This window comes from Balaenoptera ricei, chromosome 7 (genome assembly GCF_028023285.1).
Source record: "Balaenoptera ricei isolate mBalRic1 chromosome 7, mBalRic1.hap2, whole genome shotgun sequence".
In the NCBI taxonomy this organism is placed as follows: domain Eukaryota; kingdom Metazoa; phylum Chordata; class Mammalia; order Artiodactyla; family Balaenopteridae; genus Balaenoptera; species Balaenoptera ricei.
Window position 1 is genome coordinate 58,172,097 of NC_082645.1, and position 26,489 is coordinate 58,198,585.

Sequence of the window (26,489 nt, forward strand, 5' to 3'; positions counted from 1 at the left end):
CTTTCTTTTGATTTCCATTTGCATGGAATATCTTTTTCCATCCCTTCACTTTCAGTCTGTATGTATCCCTAGGTCTGAAGTGGGTCTGTTGTAGACAGCATACATATGGGTCTTGTTTTTGTATCCATTCAGCCAGTCTGTGGAGCTCAATATCAAAAAAACAAACAATCCAATTTAAAAATGGGTGGAAGACCTAAATAGACATTTCACCAAGGAAGACATACAGATGGCCAAGAGGCACATGAAAAGATGCTCAACATCACTAATTATTAGAGAAATGCAAACCAAAACTGCAATGAGGTATCACCTCACGCCAGTCAGAATGGCCATTAGCAAAAAAGCTAGAAACAATAAATGCTGGAAAGGGTGTGGTAAAAAGGGAACCCTCCTGCACTGCTGGTGGGAATGTAAATTGATACAACCACTACGGAAAATAGGACGGAGGTTCCTTAAAAAACTAAAAATAGAACTACCATATGACCCAGCAATCCCACTACTGGGCATATACCCTGAGAAAACCATAATTCAAAAAGAGACATGCACCATAATGTTCATTGCAGCACTATTTACAATAGCCAGGACATGCAACCAACCTAAATGTCCATCGACAGATGAATGGATAAAGAATATGTGGCACATATATACAGTGGAATATTACTCAGCCATAAAAAGAAACAAAATTGAGTTATTTGTAGTGAGGTGGATGGACCTAGAGTCTGTCATGCAGAGTGAAGTAAGTCAAAAAGAGAAAAACAAATACTCTATGCTAACACATATATATGGAATCTAAAAAAAACCCAAAAAATGGTACTGATGAACCTAGTTGCAGGGCAGGAATAAAGATGTAGACATAGAGAATGGACTTGAGGACACGGGGTGGGAGGGGGAAGCTGGGCAAAGTGAGAGTAGCATCGACATATATACACTACCGAATATAAAATAGTTAGCTAGTGGGAAGCAGCAGCATAGCACAGGGAGATCATCTGGGTGCTTTGTGATGACCTAGAGGCATGGGATAGGGAGGATGGGAGGGAAGCTCAGGAGGGAGGGGATATGGGGACATATGTATGCATATGGCTGATTCACTTTGTTGTACAACAGAAACTAACACAGTATTGTGAAGCAATTATACTCCAATAAAGATCTATTAAAAAAAAAAAAGAATTCACTGGAGACTTGTTATTTTACATCATGGATTACTGGGGGCAGGGAGTTTCTTTAAAAGCATATATGAGGCATATATAAAAAGTTGGGTTTACAAAAAAAAAGCCTGCATTTCTAATTCTCGGTAGTTAGAGAAAGTTTAATTCAATGTGGATTTCTTGGTGGAGGAGGTGGTAGTGGTTTGTTTTGATTTCTAGCTGTCATTAAATCAGATCTGCTAATAATCCAAAGTCTCAATTTTTAGAAATTTTATGCAATTTTATCAGTTAATTGAATTAAAATTTTATTAATGGTACAAGGAAATGTAAGGGAAGAAATAAAATTCCGTAACTCTTTAAGAGTCTCTAAAATTTATGTTTTAAAAATCTCCGTTGCATTACTCAAGGTTGAAATCAGATCCATCACACTTTCCAAATAAGAGAGCATAATGAAATTTTGGCTGTTAAACAAAATACTGTCAATATTTGTTACCCAATCCTCAATTACTGTTCCATTTAGAAGATGCAGGTAAAAATCTGATTTTTATCATACAGGAAAGCAGAATACTTTTTACATTTTAAATGATCAAGTTTCAAAAATTACTACCAAATATCTACCCAGTTTTGAAAGAATGTCTACTATTTCTTTTAATTAGGCTTTTGGACTCCATTTCGAATAAAATTAAAAGTTGCTCAAGGCTAATCCATATAATAGAGTGCTTTGTATAATAGGTCACATGTAATACTATAGCTGTAAAAGGTGCTGATTAACATAAAATATCTCAAGGGCCTTTTTTGTTAGAAAACAAAGGAACTTTCCCCTCTACTCCCCCAAAAATGAAAAGCTATCAACACTTTGTGCTTGGAGTTCTATCAGCTCCCAAGCTACGCTCCAGAAATTTCTATTTACCTTATTTTGCACAATGTCAGTCCAAAAGACTCTATGTAGGTGATAGTGAAAATCCACACCCACAGCCGATCCACGATTTTGAGACTCTACCAGGATCTCAAAGGTGCTTCCATGAATATCACCCCTTAGCAAATCCCGACCATTGGAGAAGATCACAGAGGCCTCACCAACTAAATGTGAAGAAGGAAGGCACTATCAGTCTTTTCAAGTGAACAAAGATGATGAAGCAACTTACAACCTCGTTTTCTTATTTGGTTTTAAACCTTCTGAGGCACACATATATGTCATTCTATCCATTTTCCAGATGGGCAAACTGAGGCACAAAGAGGCTTAATGAAATGTCCAAAATCACAGTAAGTTAGGAACAGAGTCTGCCAAGAACTCGAATGTCCTGATTGCTAGTTCAATGACACTGAGGTATCATCGATAATCTTTGATGATGTGGGCACCTTACCCCAGGTGCAACTTTAGATTGTGTAAAACACAAAACACATTTTAAGGATTAGTGAGAAACCACTCTGTGAAAAACATGGCAATGGTGGATCCAAATTTGCTATACCCGTATACTCACAAGAATGCAAAATGAATAAGGTTATTCACTGAGGTCTTGTTTGCAATATCAAAGGGTAAGAAATAATATAAAAGTCCATAAGTAAAGGACTAGTTAAATAAATTATATACAACCAAAAAACTGGATTTTGCCACTATTAAAAAAAACTGTACACCTGAAACACTGGAAATCAACTATATTTCAATTTAAAAATACAACAAAAATTTTTTTAAAAAATGAAAGAAAGCTGTCTGTGCTGATATGGAAAGCCCTTGAAAATATAGTATGCGACATTAGCAAGATGAAGAACTGTATGTATAGTTTACCACCATATATGTAAAAATAGGGTTAAGTATATTTGTATATTCTTATTTATGCATTTAACAATCTCTAGAATTAAAATAAACAGTGATTATCCATAGGAGAGGAGAAGTGGGAAACTAGGCAGAGGGGAACAGAGATGGTGGGGGGAGGTCATATATCTTCTAAATAATTTTATATTTTTGAAAATATGAGTATAATACCTATTCAAAAATAAATAAATGTTAAAAATCAGTTGTAAAAATCTAAAAGTTCGTCCACAGCATATCAGTATTTCTACACAAAAACAACTAGAAAATGGTCAATTCATAGATCATGTGGGCCGATAAGTTTCAGAAAGGCCCCAAAGGCACCTTAAACAGGTGTGAAAAAAACAATTGGAAAAAAAGAGTAAAGATCTTATTACCCAGAAATCCATGGTGACAAAAATGCTTTGGGAGGTCCAATTTTTTAAAACAAATTTTCATGACTTTTCTCTACCACAGTACTCTTAGAATGAGGGCATTTTCACAAACTAATCCAAATTTAGCAGGTCCATTTTGAACCACCTCTAAATTTTGCACAAACAATGCCTATTGGTACTTGTCACCATATGGTAGGTACAGTACTTAAAAGTAGGTCAAATGTACTCATAAAATTTACGTGATAGATGACATAATATTCCAGTCCCAAAGTGAACAAGCAACCAATAAAAATTTAAAAAAAACAAAAAAAACCTGTTAATCCACAAGTTGGTCCCTAATAACCAAAGTATGAAATTAATGTTGACCTATTCTTCCAACAGCAGGAGCCACTCCTGATTTGTGGTAATAAAACCCTGCCATCCGCATCAATGCTGATATATCTTTTGTCGTCTGCTATGGAAAGAGGATAGTCATCAGAAGTTTACTGTTCAGAAACACGTGTCTTTAATTTACTCACAAGAAGAATTAGCTTTACAGCGCTGTTGGTGCTCCAAGATATACCCCTCTACACAGTGGCACTGGTGATGGCCAATTCGGTCTTCACATATCTGGTCACAAACTCCCCACATCTGGCAATCATCAAAATCTGCCACATAGGAAATAACCGTTTATAATCATGTTTAACAGCATTTCTTGAGCACCTTCTGAAAAAACTCTTGGACAAGCTATACAGGAATATGGTGATGCCCCTGCCTAAGTAAGTACCCTCTAAGGGGAAAAAATAGGCATCATCATACTAGGGAAAACCCAAGGTTTTTTAAAATCTACGTAAAGGATAACTTTGCAGGTGATGCACAACACTGCTTGGACACATTGCCTTTGCATTTCATTTGTTAATGTTGGTTTACAAAATATCTGACTTTTAGTATAAATGCATCCCTTTAAAATTGTGCTTTCCAATACGGTAGCCACTGCCCTCTGCAGCTTCTCAAATTTATATTTAGATTAACTAAAATAAAATAAATTTAATGATTCAATTTCCAAGTCACACTTGCCACCTTTCAAATGCTACATATGATTAGTGTTTACCATACTGGAAGACACAGACATTTCCATCACTGCAGAAAGAACTGCCTTATATCCAGTGGCTCAGTAAGACACAAATCTGTGCCTGCAATAAAGTATCTGAAAAGGTCTGTTTACCCAGCTGCCTTTCCTCTGATGTCAAAAATCGTAACCAAAATTAAAATCATTTTTAAGACATGAAAAATATATTCTCTTCTGATTATTCATTCATTGAATAAGTGCTTATTGAAAATCCATTACATAATAGAGCTCTGTTCAATGCCATAATAGTCTCAGTTCTACCGTGTAAAAAGAGTTTCAATATAATTGACATATAAACAATACAATATGCGGGGGAAAGAAAGTGTCTTTTTCAAAGATTATAAAGCTTAAGGGGCACAGAAATTGTCCTATCTTTGGTCCACTGGTGCCAAATATTTCATTTGACCCCCCAAGTTCACATCCACTCTTCAGCCTCCTTCACCCTGCTCTCTTCCCGTGGAGAATGACCTCCACAGCCTACACCAACAAGGTTCCCACCCCCTAGGGCTTCAGGAAATTCGCAAGTAAATTATAATTCCTGAGACCCTCAGGTCTAGGATTCTCCAGAATTTCTAGGATCCGATCACACTTGCAGAGTTGTGAGTTGAGTTCTACCACACCTGCTGGATGGCCCACCATCTTGTGACTCCCCAGCAAGAAAGACCAAGAAAGTCCTGGGATCAAGATAACAGTTCCCATTGACCCTCCAGACCAAGTATAACAACATGGACCAGCATATCTTTCATTCCAAGGACTGTGACGAAGAAAAAATTAATCCAATTTGGACATGACAAGATAAAAGGACATGTGGGTAAAAATAAAAGGCCCGCATTTGATCTATGTCTCCTGTGCCCTCGCCTCAGCCCTAACAAAGCACCACGTGAGGCTTCGCTTCAGCAGGAATAAAAGTACAGGACATTCGCCCTCAAACTCCCAGGGTGTCATGACCTCATTCTGAATGCAAGACACTATGACTATGTCTAAGGGTCTGGAGTCACCCTGGGAGCAGTTCTCATGTCAAAAAGAGGGTGAAGTCATAACTAGGAATTCTTGGGTGCAAATGCCCTTCCTATCACCTGGGCTACAAATACTTTACAGGTTTAAATGAGTGTATAAACACTGTCACTTTTAATGACTGAATAAGATTCTATTCTCCATTATGAAGAAGAATGAAGGCTAATTAATATCCATTGTCCGCCAAAGGGAAGACAAGAAAAATGAAAGGAGACCTGAGGTTTTCAAGAGACTAGAAAAGGTAGTAGAAACTGTAAAAAACACTAAAGTGCTGCTTTACAATACTCCAGCCCGTTACCTTGATCTACTTTCCTTTTTATTCTTTGTCCCCTCCTACCAACAAACATGGTTTTGAAAGTAATTCAAAAAAATGTTTTTTAGCATAGACCCCCTTGGACGCCCTCTGATCCACCTGGCTGTGTGAAATCCCACCATGCTGAATGACCGTCCTGCTCTAACTCTGCACGACGATGTCATTCCCTCAACAAACAGCATGTCCTGTCAATCAGAAACAATAACCCCGGGAAACTGCTCCGGCAGCATGCCTCAGAGGCTCCACAGCCAGGTCAAGACCACCAGCAGCAGAGGAACGGAAGGACACAAAATTTCTTGTCAGGATTATTCCATTTTATTCTTGATGACCACTGAGGCATTCACTGGGGAGCCAGATCTAAGATGGTAAATGTTGTATAGGTTTCCAACACCTGAAGCCTCTGTGATGAGTCAGCCATATAGAGGATTACAGCCATAAAGAGAGTATTTGCTGAACTGAAACGCTTGAAAGAGCAGACCTAAACATTTCCCCTAAAAGCTCAGCTGAAACAAGTGTAACTGGTTTCGTGGTGTCATGTATTGAAACTAATGAGTTCTCTTTACAAAGAGAGCAAAATATGGTCTTCTTTGAAAGAAATGTGAAATCACTGTTAACCAAGCTTCAAAACTCAGAGGCAAAGGGTACATTCTTAAAGGAGAGGGAAGGTCACAGAAAAGGTCTCTGCAGGTGTCAGGGGGTCTCACATTCACAAAAGCCCTCAACTGCAGACTTTTGAGCTTATATCCAAAGGAAGTCATCTGTACTAAAGTCCTAGGCACATTGTAAAGGGATTGAAAGATGTTTGTGGAACTTAAAATTAGTGCCCCAGTATCAGACTACTTGCAGTGTGCTATGAACTGAATGTCTTCTATGAATCCTGAAATTATCCTGTGCACAGCATAATATTGCAAAATTCTGTTTTACATTCATTAATAGATTAAACATAAAAATCTTGTTATGAAAGTTTTTCTTTTCTTAAGGGCTGCAACAAATTTAAGTGACCTGGATCTCTGACCTACGACCCAAACCTCATCACAGGCTTAGCTATTAGAAAAGATGTTGGAAAACGTGTTGGAGAATGTGGCTCTAGGGTGGGGGGAGGAAAAAAAGACCGAGAATAGGTTGTGAGGTATCACAAGAATGAACTAGGGATTCTGAAAGAGCAAGTCACTTTTACTGAAAAGACTTCATGGCCTATCAAGTTCCAACTACAAGGCAGTCCAGCCCTAACTCCTCTTTGGGGCTGAGAGGAAAAACAGAAAAGCTAGTGTAATACTGAGAACATGGCTTCTGATATCTCTACTGGAATTCCTTTTCTACTAAGAGAAAGCAGAGGGGCCTAGAAAACTAAGAGACTGGAAATCGGATTGGCAGCTGGGTGGCAGTAAAGGGGGTGGAGAAGCCTGACATTTGGCAAAAACAGACGAGCAGCCTTATACCTACAGATGAGCACCATTCCGAGAAAAAAGGGATGCAGCCCTCGCAGTGATGCCAGGAAGCATAAGCAGGGGTTCCAAAGTGAGAAAACCACCGAACAAATGAGGACATTTGTGTGAAAAGTCTTTTTAAATGACTTGAATGCATCTGCAGTGTTACGATAATGATAATGATAATAATAAAACACAAAAAGTATCCTATAATATCACTTAATGCTAGCTGCAGATCATAAATGTTTTACTTATAAAACGTTTTGAGACGATTAGAAATTTGGGGGCTTTCTTAAATAGTTCAAAGTTCTCTCTGAGTCTTCAGGATCTCTCAGGCTGATTTGCATAAAGCATTTGATCTTAACATGTTCTTGTCGAATAGAGTTACTTAAGAGGAGCAATCAGATCCAGGGCAAACTTTGGGACACGGTCCTGATATTAGAAATCTAAAATTACCTACTTTGAACACCACAAGAACAACCTCAACTGGATTGCTTTACCGGATATAAAAATCTTGGCATACAACAGGTAAATGAGCGAGCCCCATTACAATAGTTCTCAGTAACACTGAGGAATAGACTTTCTCAAGAGTTTGTAAACCAGAGTCTTTCTTTTTTTCTTTTTTCTTTTCTTTTATTTTTTGGCCGTGCCACGTGGCTTGTGGGATCTTAGTTCCCTGACCAGGGATCGAACCCAGGCCCTCGGCAGTGAAACAGAGACCTAACCACTGGACCACCAGGGAACTCCCCAGAGTCTTTCTGACATTAAAATTTTTTCTGACTATGAGGAAATTATTAAGATCAACCATAATTAAGTTGGAAGCCATGAGCTGAGACTAAAGACTGAATAACTTCATTAGGTTTATCCAAATTCAATATTTTTGGCCAAATTATATTAATATTTTAGAAATTATTTCAGAAGAAATACTTTTCTAAAAGTATTTCATATGTGTGCCATGTTTGTTTTCATCCAAAAAGCCCTAAAGAATCTCAAATTTCTAAGGAGTATCAAAAGAACACAGATATCCTGGTAAAATTCTGAATCATCTATCTTTTGAAGATCCATAGATGAATACTTCATAGTAATGAATTGTTTCAGTTGCCTTCCAGATGCCTTTTCCCGACACCAGTAAAAACCCCTGTGGTCACTTTCTGCTAGTATGTCTGTTGTTCACACAACAAAAGTTAGAAAGAAGGAAAAAGAAATCAGAGCATTAAAATTTCATTGTTCAAACCCTAAAAAACTGAAAATTGATGATACTTGGCCATGTCTAATTCTCCCATCATAAGAACCCCTTCCTAATCACAGTGGGGTACAAAGCTGGCTTACATCAAAATCAAAATTTTCCCAGTAGGAGAAATCATTCTTATCTTTCAGATAGGAAAGATGTCAGAAATATTTAGTGCACTGGTGTCTAATTCAATACCAGCCACTGAATGGAAATAACATGATAGAGTTTGTTCTTCTTTAGTATTAGCTTCAAAAATCAATGGGATTAACAACCAGCACAGCATGGCACTGACTGGCCAGTGTGGTCAGTGGATCAGTGACCTGGTGATCCTCTGTTGTGTTGGGTGACCACTCTTTAGTTCCTGGAACCTGGGGAGGTTTGGACATCCTGGGAAGAGGCCAGAGGAGCAGGGTAAGGTGCTTGATGGATTCAAGGCAGCAGCTATTTACCAACTACGTGGAAGTATTTCAGTACAGTTGACCCTTGGCATTCTCCGGGGGTCGGTTCCAGGACCCCCCAGGATACCAAAACCCAAAGATGGTCAAGTTCCTTGTATAAAATGGTGTAGTGTTTACATATAACCTAGACACATCCTCCTATATACTTTAAATCATCCCTAGATTACTTATAATGCCTAATATCAATACAATGTAAATGCTATGTAAATAGTTATAAATACAATTTAAGTGCTATATAAATAGTTGCCTGCACACAGAAAGTTCAAGTTTTGCTTTTTGGAACTTTCTGCCTTTTTTTTTTTTTTTTATCCCGAGTTGATTTGAATCCGAAGTTGCGGAATTCACGGATAGGGAGGGCTAACTGTATTTAACAAGTATGGCCAATATCATTTCTGCTTCCAAGTACATAAAACACAAATACACAAAACACCAAAAGACTACCTCCATCATCGGGTGGTAGAAAGATATACACATAGCTAGTCAACTCACGCATCACACGACCCCTCTTTCGCCTTGGGTGCCTCACAAAAGTTTCTCAGAGTTAAAACTTCATACTGTCAGGTTTTCGGTGAGGACTGTGCTGCCCTTTGTTAATAGACGTTCCTATCCACAAGTACAAACTCCGTGATGTTACAGGGCATGGAACCCACCATTGCCGCAAGCGCCGTGATGAAAGACCAGGCCCTGCCACCTGTCACTTACCGACACAGTTATGGGTGCTATTTTCATTGACGATAAAACCTGAGGGACAGTAACACATCCCTCCAACTGGTGATTTGTGGCATTGGTACTCACAGCCTAAGAACGGACACAAATCCACATCTAAACAGAGAAAAACACTTGGTGAAATGAACGGTGACCTCTGGACAAGGCTGATTTACAAGAAGTAAGAACTTCTTCTTTCAAAAGTAAAAGCTCAGTAAGCATGCAGCAGCCGCAGGAAATCTGTCACCATTCAAGCCTTCCTGCAATACAATGCAATAAAAAGCTCGGGAGGAGATATCGGGATATAGGTATACGTATAGCTGATTCACTTTGTTATAAAGTAGAAACTAATATACCATTGTAAAGCAATTACACTCCAATAAAGATGTTAAAAAAAATTAATAATAATAATTTTAAAAAGCTCAGCACATATTTTTAATAAGTTGTAACTAAGTGTAAGCACAAGTCATCAGACGTGCTGTTTATGGAAAAATCTGGTCATAAGTCTATCTTTGTGTCAACATCATAGAAGGAAATTCCCAAGAATTTCCAAGTCACTGGACACTAAACACTAAACTCTTAACTTTTAACACTAAAAAGTTAATTAATCATGGCTAGCTTCAAGTGGTGGAATTTCAGGTGATTATATTTATTTTTCTGTTAATTTTAGTTTTCTAACTTTTGTACTATGACTATTTAAAAGGGTTCCCAAATGAAATGGCAAAAAAAAAGCCATAGAAGTCTCTTTTTTCCAGGGAAAAAAATCCCCAAAACTTTAGGGTTATAGTTAATGGCCACTGCTAGGCAACTACTAGATAATTTAGAGAGAGTACTATTGATAAAATCTAGGTCATGAATTATATTTTCTTACAGGAAAGTCAGTTGTCCACAGAATTGATGGTTGATGGTGGGGGAATATTCTACAGCTACAGGGGTAAAAAAAAAACACTGACTCAAAGTACATATCCCTGAAACCAGAAGCTTCTTGGAGTATATCCAGACAACACTTTTTCCATAGGTATAAGCCAGGGAATAAAATCTCCAGAACACTTTAGAGTCATCACAATTACCATTAAATCCATTCTTCCTGGGAAGGGGGAGAGGGGAGTCACAAATATTTTTAAGCTCCTCCCATCAAGAGATGGAGTCTATTTCTTCAATCCATTGAATCTGGGCTTGGTGTGACTTGTTTTGGCCAATAGAACACTTGGCAAACATGACATAAGCAGAGGCTTAAAAGACCTTGTACACTGGGCTTTGCCCTTTCCACCACCATGCAAACAAGCCTGGACTAGCCGTGCTTTTACTGCAGCATCCTGAGATGTGAGTGAGCTGGTCCAAGCCAGAAGAACTACATAGCCAACCCACAGAACTGTGAGAAATAATAAATGTTCGTTGGTTAAAGCCACTAAGTCTTGGGATTGTTCGTTCTGCAAACACCAACTGATAGTCTCTGTATTTGGCAATCTGTTATAGAGAAACAGACACACCTTTACCTGAAAGATGCCCAGATAAATTTCCATACTCACCACAGTGTTGTCCTACAGTGATATTGCTTTCATCTTCTCCTTCTGGACAATCTGAAGTCCCATCACAAACTTTAGTAATTGGGATGCATTTTCCAGACTTTGGACAAGCCCATTCATTTGGGTAACATTCATAAGTACGGTTAATTCTGCTTTCTGTGGGGAAAAAAGAGAGAGTTACTACAGGCCACATTAGAGGCAGAGCCAACTCTTTTTCAATACATGGTTAAGAGAGGATAGAGATCAGGTAGACAAGAAGTCTACAAATGACCTATATTTCACAGTAAACTAGTAGTTTCTAACTCTACAACTGACCTTTTATTGAGATTCTAAGCAGTGGCAAATGGCATTAAGTTCCACTCTTTCTAGGGGAGGCAACTCCCAGCCAGGTTATAAGAGGAGGAAGCAGAAATGGGCCTGAATTATCAACAAACTAGATGAATAACCCATAGCAGAACATTTAGTTAATTAAATCATGAACAATAGAACTAGGGCTATCAAGGTAATGCCAGGATTCCTATGTTGGTTTTTATGTGTGTGTGTGTGTCATTTTGAGTTGTTCAGTTTGTTTTGTTTCTTTAGTGAAATGTCAACAGTGTAAGAAACACCCAAATGTAGGAAAACAACTTCTTGGATCACTGAAACATGAAACCAATGGATGTTCCCAGAACAAGCATCATTCTTAATATAAAGATCTTACAGAAAAAGCTGAACGAACTTTTTGGCCAACCCAATACCTGGGGCTAGACCCGCAAAGGTGACGTGCTTTATTCATGGGTGTCAGCAACTTCTGAACTGTTGGAGGTACTGCTGTTGATAACAGCACAGTGAAGGGGGTGAATATCACTGACAATCTCTTTCTCACTTCCCTGGAGAGTGGCCTTTCCCACAACTAACAATCTCCAGCTCCAAGTCATTTTTCAAGGTTATAAGGTCTTAAGACAAATCACATTTTCCCTCCTTCCCCCAGCCTACTTTTTTTATATAGATACATCTAATTAAAATAAGAGTCTTAAAGGGAAAACCTCGGATAGGGCTATAGACAGGGGAGAGACTGTCCTACCTATTTGGCCTTAGTGTTAGGAAGGAAAGGATTATAATTTATGCTATATTTGAGTTTTGGGTCTTTTTAGGAAAAGCTTGTGGAATCACCTCTTTCCTCCCCATCCATTAATTCCCCTTAAGCCCAGCCAATTCAGAAACTTGCATGTCACACAGATAATTTCTAACAAGGAAAGTAGGAAAAACAAGTTCTGGAAAACACTTTAAGAAAACACTTTCCAATCAGAAGCTCTTCCCCTCCTTACCGCATCCATCTTCATCGGCATTATCTACACAGTCACCTTCTCCATCACAAACCCAATTTTGATTAATGCAGAAGCCGTTGGGGCAAGTGAATTCGTTACCTTTGCAGGTCTGATAAGAACCTGGAAGAAAATGACAGCTGCACTCCAAAGATACAAACCACTCAGAAAAAATCAAAGTGCTCACCTTGCCACCTAAACTGAGCTCCTAGAAACTGAAATTTCTATGCCCATTTAGTCCCTTAACTATCTTGACAAAAATGAAAAAAAGGAGGAAGAGAAGGAGAAAGAAGAGGAGAAGGAGGAGAAGAAAACAGCAGCTTTGGGTCCAGGACATGAACTCAGGTGCATCAAGATTAAAAACAAGACAGTTATGTTATAGGTTGTCACAGAACAGAGGACGCAGACGGACAAAGATGCTATAGACACGCCAATGGCCAACATTCTCTTACTTGACCACAAGCACAGACATTGCTATCTAGGACCTAATGATTCTGAGTAACTCATTCCATGATGTCACATTCTTCTCAATGCAGTCCCTGAAACAAGCACAGGTGCCAGAAAAGAAATCAGGCATGGCTCACAGAAAATTAGAGTGATACTGAAAATATTTAACAACCCTTAAGGCATGGTTACCCACCAATCAAAATGGGTGTGGAGAAAATCCTACATTCTGGTAAATAAGTGACCACCAAATTAAAAAAAAAAAAAACCTGTCAATTTATTGGAATTTATAAAACTCTCTCATGGAGATTTCATATTCTAATAAAATGAGTCCAGAGGTGGCAACAATGAGAGCGTTCGTGTGCATTGCAGGCAATATCATGGAAAGAAAAGGAGGGTCAGAGTGAAAATGTGGAGGTAACAAAAGCCACCTGCAACCATACTGAAACTTTCCCGACTTGTGACTTTAATGTGGTAAGAATTTCAAAGTAAAGAGGAGAGTTAGGGTCATTACTATTAGGGACCTTGTCTCCCTTTCTAAGCCCTTCTCTCACTCTGTGAAGGTTATTAGACCCATTCCTGAGATATGAGTAATTTGAGAGTCCAGTGATACAATACACTCTGTATCTTTGTAGCCTAAGGAAAGAATGCAAATTGTCCATCAGCAACCCTTCAACTCTACACAGATCCTTGGAAATTAAAGAAGTCCAAGTTCAGCAACACTGCTGAGGCTCATGCCATGGGGCCTAAATGACAGTCTGGCTCCCTTTGCCATCAGACATAGTGACTCTGTGATTTTAAAAAAGTAGCACATTGGTAGGGAGAAAAAAAAAAAAAAACGCAAAGACAAAAGCACTCCTAACAGCACGACCCAACGTAAGGAAATCACCGTACTGCAAGAACGTTCATCACTGCCATCTTCACAGTCAAGGTCATGGTCGCAGACGTAGGTTTTATAAATGCACTCCCCACTGCCACACTGAAACTCACTGCGCAAGCATCGGTGAGCTGGGACACAAAGTTAAGAAGGGAAAGAAAAGAGAGAAATTCAATTCCACTGTAGCCACTTAATTTCATAGGAAGATTCTGTCTCAAGTTTAAAGAGAGATTCTTACTATGCAGTAGTGTTCTGGTAAATGTTTAATAACCAGTTCTCCAGGAACATAAAAATCCTCACGTGTACTATCTGCCAATTTCCATGGTGTAAATACTCCACCGTGGCTGACTTCAAGCTACCAACATGAATTCACTGAACACAAACTTGAGAAGAAATGTGCATAACTGGCCAGTATAAACCAGCTTCACCATATTACTTACTGCAGTTGAGTTCATCAGAGGTGTCTCTGCAATCCATTTCCCCATCACACTTCTGACTGGTGTTATAGCAGGCTCCATTGGCACAAGTTTGCTGCTCACATATTGGGTATCCTGAAAGAACGGAAAGAGCACACAAACCTTAAATGAAGACGTTGCTTTAGCAATCACTTCTTGAGTGACTACTATATTCTAGACACTAACTGCTAAGCATATATTAGTAAACAAAAGATACATTCTCTGGATAACCTAAGAATGACACAAACAGCAAATTACAAACTGGATTACATGCTTAATGTGGGAAGTACAGAGTGCCGTGAGAGTGCATAGTTGGGGGGAACGGGAGCCCAGGGAAGTCTCCTCTGAAGTGACTTGCGAGCTTCGAGCTGAAGAATGAGAAGAAATTCAACTTATTTCAAAATGGAACCTTCATTTACATAATACAAATAACATCCCAGGAAAGTAATGTACCACCACATATGCTTTGGGAAATTAAGGGCCAGTTCTTTGGCTGGAGGGTCATAGAAAGAAAACAGGCCTAGAAGCCAGGAAACCTGGGACCTGGGGTACAACTCAGTACCTATTTACTCTTACTCAAGTTGTTCATCCTCTCTGTGTCACCACTTCCCCATCCACACATTTGGACAAGTTCCTTCACAGGGTACAGGGACCTCAAGACAATGTCTAGTAAAGCTTTTTGAAAAGCCCGAATAATTGCTACCACATTATGCACATATGGTCACTTCACTGCTATTAACCAGATGCTTAACTCTGGTTTTTGAGGTCTCACTGGAAAAATCAGCATGTCCCTTGAAGAAAAAAGGTACTGTCAGTCTCTCCCCTGTGCTTCTCTAGACTTGGAACATGTATCTCTCATGATCCCTAAGTGCAGGCTTCATCCTGTTGGTTGATTATCTGTTTCCCCCATGACATCAAGAAACCCTCTGAGATCAAGGATCCTGTCTTACTCATTTTAAAATCCCCATCACTCAGTACAGGGACTGGGTCATTACTCACTGTGCTCAAGAAATGTTTGGTATTGCTAGAGTTATCACTTAAAAAAGCTTTTAAAAATAGTTTGAATGTCTGCCTTTTATGATCTTTTAATAGCCTCCCTCTCACAAGTATGATATCTTTCTTGGTCCATTCTTTGTTTCATTAAAGATTGTTTGCATAATGATTCTCAGATTCTCTTCTGATTTCTTTTTAAGTAAGAAAAGGGTATGTCTCCAACACCAGAGAGCACAGTCCCATTTTGTGAAGTCCCCCAATAAAGGAATAAGCACAAATATTCTCATCTCCAGAAGTTCAAAACTAGTCTGTTAAGTGTCTTTAAATCCTTTAACTGCCAAAGTTACATGTAGTCAAATCATATACTAAAATGGAAGGCATTTAATAACTGATTAAAATTTTTAATTTTTCTGAATTTTATTTTATTTTTTAATAGCCCAAGAACCAGCTAGTGCTTAGGGTTATTGATGTCTTTTCATCATTGAGATGGTGCACATTGCAAATGCACCTTCAAAGGGTCACACAGCTCAGTTAAGTAATTCTGCCTTCAAGAGATGCCTAGAAACCAGTTGAGTCCAGCAAGCGATTCCTTTCCCCCATGTGGCGGATAGCGTTTAGGGTCAGTATGCCATCTAGCCTTTTAAGAGAGCAGCAGGCAGGAAAGAAATCTTAGAAAACCCAACTCTTTGCAACAGAGAAGTTATCTATCAGGAGGAAAATTTGTCTGGGCTTGGACTGTGACTCTTTCATTTAAGGTGATTATTGTAGATATGAAGGATCTGAGACAAATACGCTGGGCAGATCTCTTGCTCTCCCTGTCCTGCTTTTTGAGAACCAGTCCCATAAAATTGAAAACCAGTATCCACTAACAAGACTAAAAGTTTGATGACATGGCTCATTCCCCCAACAAACAACAAGGCCAGCTTGATGTCATCAGAGAGGGTATTGGAATGGTTAGAGGTCAGCAGTTTGACACTTGGAATGAAGAATGAACAGCTTTCTTGTCTCCGTCCACGCTGATAATGAATCTCTGTCAATCAGCTAAGGACTTGCCTCAACCCCTGTACACCTTCTGGTCTCTTCTGTGCATGATTAAGTGGAGGGGTATGCCCATAGGAAAGACTGCACAGAACCAAGACACAAAATACACAAAAGATTTGGAAAACTGTTTCCAAAACATTTTCCCCCTTTGGATACCCACACAGAGGGAACAGGTCCAAGTTGTACACTAAGCAAAGCAAGAAATGAACTGATTCTACTTCCTTTAAAGATTTCTACTGCTAACAGTATTAATTAATGGGTTTCAATCTACCCCAGAAAACAGGAAGTCACAATACTTTGTGATAGGGGATCTCCAGAGTCTTACTTTTTGGTTTATTTGCCTGGAGAGTCTGAGTCTAACCTTGTAAACTTTTTCCCATGGAGCAAATCCATCATGTAGCTGAAATGTCCTACAGGACTTCAAGTAAAGGGGAAGTGTAGTAAGAGAGGAGACACTGTACAAGAACACCAGAGAAACTCATCCTGCTAAGTTTTGTTTTAAAGGAAAGATGGACAAGCACCTATTAACTAAGGCCCAGACCTCTAAAGTTTATCTGATATGAAAATGCAAGAATGTCCTCATTCACACCACCTCTTCCCTCTCCCTTCCTTTCTCCAACCTCCAAACAATACATGTCCATGTTTGCTCCTCGAAACTGGGAGCTGTCTCCGAATATACATGTCAGATTGGTGCTTGAAGACTTTTTAAATGTTTTCTCTGCTAATGATTTGGCTTGAAGCAAGAAATTTCCATGCTATAGTTCTGTTTACATAATCAAGGAGGAAGATGTGGTTTGAGAAACTCGTAGGCCTCCCAGAATGGATATCATTCACAGCAGGGTAAGACACACATATTAGGCACTACTCTTTATTATCTTGACAGGAAGGCTGTAAATACAATCTGTTCTCAGAATTTGACAAAATAGCCAAAAAGAAGACAAATTGATTCTAAAGAAAGAGAGGGCCTCTTAAAGGTATATTATGACACTTAAGCCAGGATTAAAAGGAAAACAAGAAGTTACTGATATATCCTGCCCAGACACCTGGGACTTTTCAAGGTCTTGAAGTCATCCTTTATAAGTTACTTTATGTTAGTCTGGTTCCAAGGCAGGATAATCCAGTCAGAGTAATGATTTGCCAGAAAAAGTTTACTAGTTTGGCCACCAGCACTTAGCTGCAAGTACTATCCACGAAGTTAAATAAGCAAAAACAATAATAATCATCAATAACATGTATTGAAAACTATGTGCCAGAAGCCTGTTCAAGTACTCAATGTGTATGAACTCATTTTGTTCTTACAACAACCCAGTGAGGTAGTTATGCTATTGTTCCCATTTTATAGATCTTATATACATGCCTCTCTGAGGTACAGAGAGGTTAAACAATTTGAAAAAGTTCATACAACTGGTAAGCTGGAGAACCTGAACTCAAATTCAGGCAACCTGGCCCCACTAGGCTTGCTCCTAACCACTATAATAGGTATTGCTACCACTTACAGGCTTCAGAGTAATAGGAAGAGAAAATTACAGGAGGAAGAATGAAATTGAATGAAAGGAAATAATCTTAAAAAGATAGCATGAAAAGAAAGAGAAGAAGCAATGCAAGGGAAAGTTTTTCTTTCTTCCATTCAGTTTCTCATTCCACTTTGGGAAGTCTGGAGAAGAGAGGCCAAATTTAAATTTCATCAAATTATGGCATATTCTACTAAGGACTTCAATCTGGTATAATCTAAGAATTCCAGGAAACCCTATGCTAGGAAACAGAGCTTTCCAAGAGTACCAGGACAAACAAGAGAGTCCATACCAAAAAAACAGACCACAGAGCAGCAGGAGACCAACCTATTCCTCTCTGACCCGCCCCACCCCCGTCTCCTTTGTCAGTCAAATTCAAGTCCCTGAAGTGACTGTCATCATGTACTGGCATCTAGGGAGTGCAGTAATACACAAGAGGACAACAGAGAAGCATTTCCTGCCTCTTTCCAAAAATAATTTGAAGAGCCTTTCGATGAAAAGCATATACATAATATTTATAAAATGTGAATAACAATTCAGTACCTTGGAAAGAGAAAGTAAATATGGTCTTCCCAAGGGCTACTAGAATTGGACTAACATCAAGTTTAGTCTCAGCAGCTTTCAGGAGCCTGAAGCCAAAAAGGGAAAGACATTAACTTATAGTTTCCCTTACCACCCTCGCTTTGAACTACTGGGTCTGAAGTCCTAAATCCCTATCTGGTCTCTATCCATGGTGACCTGATCTCAGACCTAAGTTTAAAAAAGCACCCAAGAGGCCTGCTCTGAAGAGTTTGGATCTGCAGTACCTCTTTCTTCTCATACACAGAACTATCACCAAAATCTGCAGAGGAGGTAAAGACTGACATAGTTCTAATTTTTTGAAAAATAATAAAAATCTCACATTGAGCCCTAGCATTGGAGTCACTGAGCCACAGGATGGACCACCGTGCCTCAAATGCTCCAGGGAATAACGCAACACATATTTATTGAAATCCATCCTCCTAGACACCGTGCTAAGAACTGGATAAAGAGATTATAAATGAAATTATAAGTGAAGTAACACAGCTTTTTTTTTTTTAATTTATTTATATATTTATGGCTGTGCTGGGTCTTCGTTTCTGTGCGAGGGCTTTCTCCAGTTGCGGCAAGCGGGGGCCACTCTTCATCGTGGTGCGCGGGCCTCTCACTATCACGGCCTCTCTTGTTGCGGAGCACAGGCTCCAGACGCGCAGGCTCAGTAATTGCGGCTCACGGGTCTAGTCGCTCCGCGGCATGTGGGATCCTCCCAGACCAGGGCTCGAACCCGTGTCCCCTGCATTGGCAGGCAGATTCTCAACCACTGCGTCACCAGGGAAGCCCAACACAGCTTTTTGAAACTATTTCGTTCAACAGATAGTAACGGGACTGCTAAGTACTAGAGAGAAAGTGATGAACTTCATAAAATCCCTGCTCTCATGGAACTTACATTCTATTTAGGAGGGTGGAAGGACAGACATTAAAATAAATGAGAAAGAGTAACAGTGAGGAGTAGCTCTCTGATAAGGTGTTGTTTGAACAAGAACTATTAGGGTTATCAACATGGAGGTCACCGGTGACACTGACAAGAATGTTTTTGGGAGATCTGGAGATGGACTGTTTTCAATGAGTTCAAGAAAGAAAGAAGGAGAGGAAATGGAGATAGACAGTGATTAAAGACAATTCTATGTAACTTTGCTGTGAAAGGGAGCAGAGAAGTAGGGTAACAGCTGAGAGGGATCTTAGGGTCTTTTAAAGGATGGGAGATATTTATAATGTGCTTGTAAGATGAAGACTAAATAAGAGATTTTTCTCTTTCCTCAAGGTTTCAGGGCTCTGAATCCTATCTCAAACTGCTGAAAAAAAAAGGTCCGTCTGTGATGTGGTATGTAAGATGAGGTCAGTCTGCTTCTTCCTTCTCACCTCGAGTAGAGAGAATAGTAAGAGCAAGGCGCAGTGGGGCTGAGTTTGATGAACATGTCGGTCACCAGGCATCACTGTCCAAAGAAAGACTTATCCCTCCTCTTCACTCCCTCCCAGTTATGCCCCCAGTTGGAGTTTCAACAGTTAGAAATATAAAGTTAGATATACAAAATTCTAAAGAACAGAAAGTCAGTAGAAATAAAACTTCAGAGACGAAGCCGCCCCAGTGGCAGGCAGACCAAATACTGCTGATTACCGGCAAGAAAGCCTTCATTGTAACAAGGATTTGACCCTTTCTTTGGCATTCCTAAGTAACAAAAGAGAAGTGCTGCAAACCAATGATAATTAGCAATAGTTTTACTCACACCAAAAGCATGCTAATATGGTACTTGATAAAGATGAAATAATCTGTTAACTTAACTAAGAAAAAATTATACTATTTTTGAGCAACCGAAAGTCAGTGCAACATATTAATTGAATGACCCATAATTGCTGCATTGTTCTGATGTTTATCTTAGACTCTGAGTGAGTGGGTTTTCCTTGATGCTAATCCCATTAAAAGCAAAATGGATGGCAGTTTCAACTCTCTGTTCCTTAAAAAATAATAATAATTGACAAGCTGTTTAATAGCAGGTACCATTTTACAGATGGCCAGACTGACGAGCAAAATAACTTAGAAAAAATCAACTTTTACCTATTTCATAGCTGTACACACACACACACACACACACACACACACACATATATATATATTCAGAAAGTTCTCAGACAGTAGAATAACCAAAAATATCTGCCTTATGCATATAGGAACACAGCAGACAAAAAGACCAAATATGATACGAAACTATTTATTTCAAGGATAATCTTTTTATTGGGACCTTAATACCCTTGCCTTTCTTGCCATCTCACCCATTTCTTTTCCCTCCCTTCTCCCTGCTTCCCTGAGTGGACCCTTACACACCATTCATTGTTATGTAAAAGGAGTGCTTGGAATGGACACAAGGTGCTCTGTCTTGGAGCTCAAGACCTTGATCTTAGAAGCTTGAAAGGGTAAGAACTATATCCTAGGGGTCTGATCTGACAGGCGGGACTATGAACTACAGAGTCAAGCTTCCTGATCCTTTCAAATATTTGGGGAAAAGAAATAAGTCCTTCTTGGCAGTTTTCCAACATCCACCACTATATTTAAGTGGTCTCTAGTGCCTAGAAGACCCATTCCTATAGACAATCTTATTTCTGAGAAATAGACAAATTAAAGCCATATTCATAAACTGATTCTAAGTTTGTCCAAAAGTAATTTTCCTATGCATCATGACTGCAAAAACAGAACAAAGTGTCATGTCTCACAAAAAGGTTTTCTGGCCAAGCCTCACTTAATCCTCCATCATGTGGGAACATTCTAATTTAAAACAACTAATTAAACAGTTGCTATATATCTGAAGTGACATTTAAAATAGCTAAGTACCTCTACGACTAAATGGATCTTAGCATGATTATCAATGGCTGCTAATATCACAAAGGGGCAGTTAGACATTAGGTGCCTCCTGATGGAAATACATACCTTTATATACAAAATGTTGAGGGGAATAATTCTGCTCCCAGAGGACATTTCACACTGTCTAGAGACATTTTTGGTCATCACAGTTGGGAGGTGCTGCTGGCTTCTAGTGGATAGAGGCCAAGGATACTGATAGCTATTCTACAATGCACAAGACAGCCCCCCACAATAAAGAATTATTTGGACCCAAATGTCATTATTTCCAAGATGGAAAAACCTTACTCTAGATCTAGCTACCAATTTCTAGGAAATACAGGGGACAGAAGAACATGTTAAAGGACATCAGAGGGTGGGTGCAATGAGCAAAACCCAGACTATGGGAAACTCCAGAACAAGTCACTTGCTAATTCCAACATATAGATTTTCTTTGGATTTTTATTTAAATGACACTGTAAAAAAATAATAAGCCAATTGGAGAATTTTTAAAACTGGATGGATATCTGATTACTTTAAAGAACAGTTATTAACTTTTAGGTGTGATCATGATACTGTAATGTTTCAGTCCTTATATTTTAGCAATATAGATACTGAATTATTTAAAGACAAACTTATAGGATATATGAGAACTGCTTCAAAATAATGGAGAGAAGAGATATAGGTAAGACAAAATTAGCTATGAGTTGATGTAATCACTCTGCTTTTGATTATGTTTAAAACCTTCCATAATAAAAAGATTTAAACAATCATTTTAATAATAAAATAGCTAAGTAACCTATAGGCAAAAATGCTCTATAAACTTCTTATACAAAAGTAAAGTATTCCAAGAGCATGGGCATAGGGTTTAGACCTAGGTTAATATCCTGGTTCGTCTACCCTGACCTCTTGATCTCTGTAAAGTGGAGATGGTCCTCACACCTACTTTGTAGTACTGATTAATGCGTATATGTGGAATCTAGAAAAATGGTACAGATGAACCTATTTGCAAAGCAGAAATAGAGACACAGATGTAGAGAACAAACGTATGGACACCAAGCGGGGAGAGGGAAGGTGGGATGAATTGGGAAATTGCAATTGATATATATACACTACTATGTATAAAACAGATAACTAGTGAGAACCTACTGTATAGCACAGGGAATTCTACTTGGAGCTCTGTGGTGACCTAGGTGGGAAGGAAATCCAGGAGGGAGGGGATATATGTATACATATGGCTGATTCACTTTGCTGTACAGCAGAAACTAACACACCGTTGTAAAGCAACTATACTCCAATAAAAAAAAAAATTGAATACGATAGTGATTGATGCCCTGGGAGTGACACTCCCCTTTCCCATTTCCCACAAGAGCTCCAAACAAAGATGGAAAATAAAATGAGGCAAAAATCCTCCCCCCAGTACTGGCACTTTTTAAAGACTTTGATCCAGGTCATTCATTTCCTTCTTGTACAAATCTGGCTGTGGCCAGGAGATCAAAGCACTAACAAGGAAGTATGAGGATTCTTTTTTAATTTCCTCTGATTTGTTTTTTTTTTTTTTTTACACTCTTCCTTACAGAACACATAGCAATAAATAAATGAGGTAGAGAGAAATAGGAAAAAATACCTCATTGTAAAACCCCCTTACATGTGTGAGATTCACTTTAGGGCCATGAACCCTGAAGGATTCATGACCTGTATGATTCCAGAAACAATGAGGTTTTAACTCTGGTTCAACAGTTACTTGCATGTACTTAAAAAAATGAACAAAATCTTGATTAAGGATTCCTGCCCAGATATTTTACAAAGCTCACTTCCTTTCCTTCATTCCTTTCTATAAGAGCTGCTTGAATGTTTGTACCCTGCCAGCTTTTTTCCAGAAGGTCCGTCGGCAAAGTCATGAGGCAGCTGTATTGGTGACTTGAGACTTGGCTGCAGGGTGTTCACATGGAATAAATCCAAACAGTCTGTTTTGGCTGCCTTTTATTTTCCCTAAAATAGCATTTCCTGCAGTCCCATTGCATTTGCAATAAAGCACTCATTTTTATCCACTTGTAAATAAGGGATAAAGACGCAGACTGTTGGCTGGTGGCACAGGCCTCTGGTTCTGTTCTTGCACAAGGTAGGACTTCCTCCTTCTGTAAATAAAGTCCTTCATGAAGAGCAATCACCAGACTTGGACCAGAGGACGAACTGAGCTCTAGCTCTGCCACACACCATTTAACCTTGAACAAGCCACTCCATCCTTTGCTGGTTCAGTTATTCGTAAGACAGTATTATAATACTGGCCCTAATGTCCTCAGAGAGGGGTCTAATAACAATAACCACTGGAATTTACATAAGACTTTGAAGTTTACATAATACTGCAAAATATAATGTATGATTTGTCTCTATTATTAATCAAAAATATTTTCTTCACTTGCCACAATATAAAGAATTTATTGTTTGCTTTACAAAGTACTCAAAGGGGAGTCCTTGACTCTGGACTTGCTATTTGTGACCTCCAGACACACACTACCGTCTCTAAAACTGCCAGTACCAAGTCTAAATTCTCCATAACTTTTCCAAAGTTAAAGAAAACCCAACCTAGAGGCAACACAATCTCTTTCAAAAGAAAACATGTAAGTTGGAAATTACAACAGAACGATACCAGAAATTCTGCTAGGAAATGGAAACATAAAGACAAATAGCACAAACTCCTCTCAAAGGAAAATAACATACAAGGGAAGAAAGCATTGGAGAAGCTTTTTGTTTTGTTTTAATGTACTGTGTGATGACAGTGAGGCTGCAGCATGAATCTGGACACACATACGAGTATTTCTTCCATTAAGAGCACAATTTGAACACTACAGGAAATAGGAACAATTTGCTCATAACCAGTTTATGTTAGCTCCCACCCTAGGCATGGCGCCATATTGGGAAGTGTAGCAAAATATACAGAAGACGGCTCTTTCATTAAGCATACAATATACCAAAGGAAGGAATTTAGAAACAGTCCAGAAAACTAAAATCCTATCAAAATGAGTTGTCCCATGAGAATAGACTAAAACCTAAATCTTTAGTTGGAAACATAATAACCAAGAAGTTTATGATCAAGGTTTCTAAGGTACACAAAATCTATCCACCGATTATTAGAATACTAGAATATTAAAATAACTCCTTGAAGTCTGAAATGCAGTATGCCAGAAAGAATGCCAGGGAAAGATATATAAAAACTCAAAGAAGCTCTGGGTAAATTCATAAATGATAGACCTATAAGTGCTTTTGAGAGAAAATGGGAATGTCTGAGACTAAAGACAGAGTTAGATGGACCAGAGGACGGACACAGCAGAATAATTAGTATATTCTTGTATTCTAACAATTCTATATAAACCTCAAGAGAGGCAGATTACTCTTTACTCATTTGTAAGAAGTGATTGCACTTTCTTATTTTGCTTATGGTCATATTTAAACATTATACATAGAATACTGTGATTTGTATGCTTTATCTTGTGGTGATCAGTTACAAATTGATATAGTATTCTTCCATTACACAGATAGCCATTTTCAAAATGTAACACGTTTCCAAAGAATCTGGAAAACACTGAGTCCATAAGAGCAGAAAAACTGAGACATTTGACCTAGAAGCTTACCATGGTAACGTACTAAAAGTTAAAGTTGACCAAACTGGATTTTGTACTCATTGACTTTTTGTGATTCTATGTTAAAGTTAAAAGTTTCTTACTTCAAGACATACAGAAACTTGATGTGCTAAGGCAGGACAGACTCAGAATGTCTTGCTAAAAATAGACTCCTATCAGAACATCACCTCTAATCCACAAAAGAATCTGCCAAGAGATTTCAATAACAAGAGGCATATTGTAGGCATTTCTGTCCATCAACAAATTGATTAAAATGCCAAAGGGACAAAGGTGAAACCAAATACAGTGCAAAGACTGTAAGGGACTCACGGCAGTTTTTCTCATCAGTTCCATCCAAGCAGTCTGTGGAATGGTCACATCTGAATTCTGCTGGGATACATTCACCGTTGTCGCACGTAAACTGATGGCTTGAGCATGTTCTCCCAGCTGTGAAAGGAAAAAAATATTACTTTGTAATTACTGAAAAACACAGACCAACTAACAAATATGACAGTAACATTAACCCAGCTACTCTAAGGTAGACATCTTACAATGTGAAAGCAAAAGTGTTATTATCAGGATACTATCAAAATGCCCAGAATCATATCAACATTCAAGGTTGTGAGTGTAGACAATTATATTATCAACATGTGTTGAGAATACAATATAGCTTGAAAACCTATACAGTAAAAACGATGGATGAAATAAGAATTTTTCAGGTATAGGTATTAATCAAGGATCAGTAAGGTCCCCCTCATTGAAATCCTTGTTTAAACAAGAAGGAAATATGCCAAAGGGTAAACAGTGGTTATTTCTGAGTATTAGGAATGTGGGTGATTTTTTTTTCTTTAGTGTTTTCTCTACTATATAAGCTTTCTACATTGAATACCTGTCAATTTGATAAACATAAATTTAAGCTAGCTTGATTTTATCCTAAGTTGATTAGGGTAGGTGAGAGCAGAGCACCAGTAGTTTATCAAATTTGCCTCTGGATAAAACAGACAAAATCAAATGAATCAATATTCCAAGCATCATGTGAATTCTATTCTGTGAGTCTGAGGCAGGAATTTTTTTTAATTAATTAATTTTTATTTATTTATTTTTGGCTGCGTTGGGTCTTCATTGATGCACGCGGGCTTTCTCTAGTTGCGGCGAGGGGGGCTACTCTTCGTTGCGGTGCACGGGTTTCTCATTGCGGTGGCTTCTCTTGCTGCGGAGCATGGGTTCTACGCACGCGGGCTTCAGTAGTTGTTGCGCAGGGGCTTCAGTGTTTGTGGTTCGTGGGCTCTAGCGCACAGGCTCACGAGTTGTGGCGCACGGGCTTAGTTGCTCCCCGGCATGTGGGATCTTCCAGGACCAGGGCTCGAACCCGTGTTCCCTGCATCGGCAGGCAGATTCTTAACCACTGGAAGCCCTGAGGCAGGAATTATGATGGGACTTTTTAATTGTCCACATAAAAGAGAAGCATTTGGGGAAAAGATGATCCGATAAAAAAAATAATGTAAAATTTAAAATGCAAGAGTTACCTTATAAAATCCATACTCATTTAAAATAGTATGGAACATTGCTCATAAATTATTGCTGTAAAGTTATTTCCAGTCTCCCCAAGCAGTTGCCCTTGGTAGTTCCCATCCCCTCTATGTAGTATTATTATCAAGGGGTCATCCACCACACACTGCATCACAATCTACAGCTCAGCTTTCTTCCTACTCCATGTGGGGAGCAAG

General features: G+C 38.8%; 1 protein-coding gene across 1 annotated transcript in view; it reads right to left on the reverse strand.

The window, feature by feature from the left end:
- LRP2 (LDL receptor related protein 2) overlaps window positions 1-26,489 on the reverse strand; it is a 198,216-nt gene that overhangs the window by 130,293 nt on the left and 41,434 nt on the right. The window contains exons 4-11 of the mRNA XM_059928047.1: window positions 25,093-25,209; window positions 14,174-14,284; window positions 13,751-13,864; window positions 12,416-12,535; window positions 11,112-11,264; window positions 9,580-9,699; window positions 3,845-3,973; window positions 2,053-2,222 (exon numbers count right to left, since the gene is read on the reverse strand). Coding sequence (XP_059784030.1) covers window positions 2,053-2,222; window positions 3,845-3,973; window positions 9,580-9,699; window positions 11,112-11,264; window positions 12,416-12,535; window positions 13,751-13,864; window positions 14,174-14,284; window positions 25,093-25,209 — 1,034 coding nt within the window. The remainder of the gene's footprint in view (window positions 1-2,052; window positions 2,223-3,844; window positions 3,974-9,579; window positions 9,700-11,111; window positions 11,265-12,415; window positions 12,536-13,750; window positions 13,865-14,173; window positions 14,285-25,092; window positions 25,210-26,489) is intronic.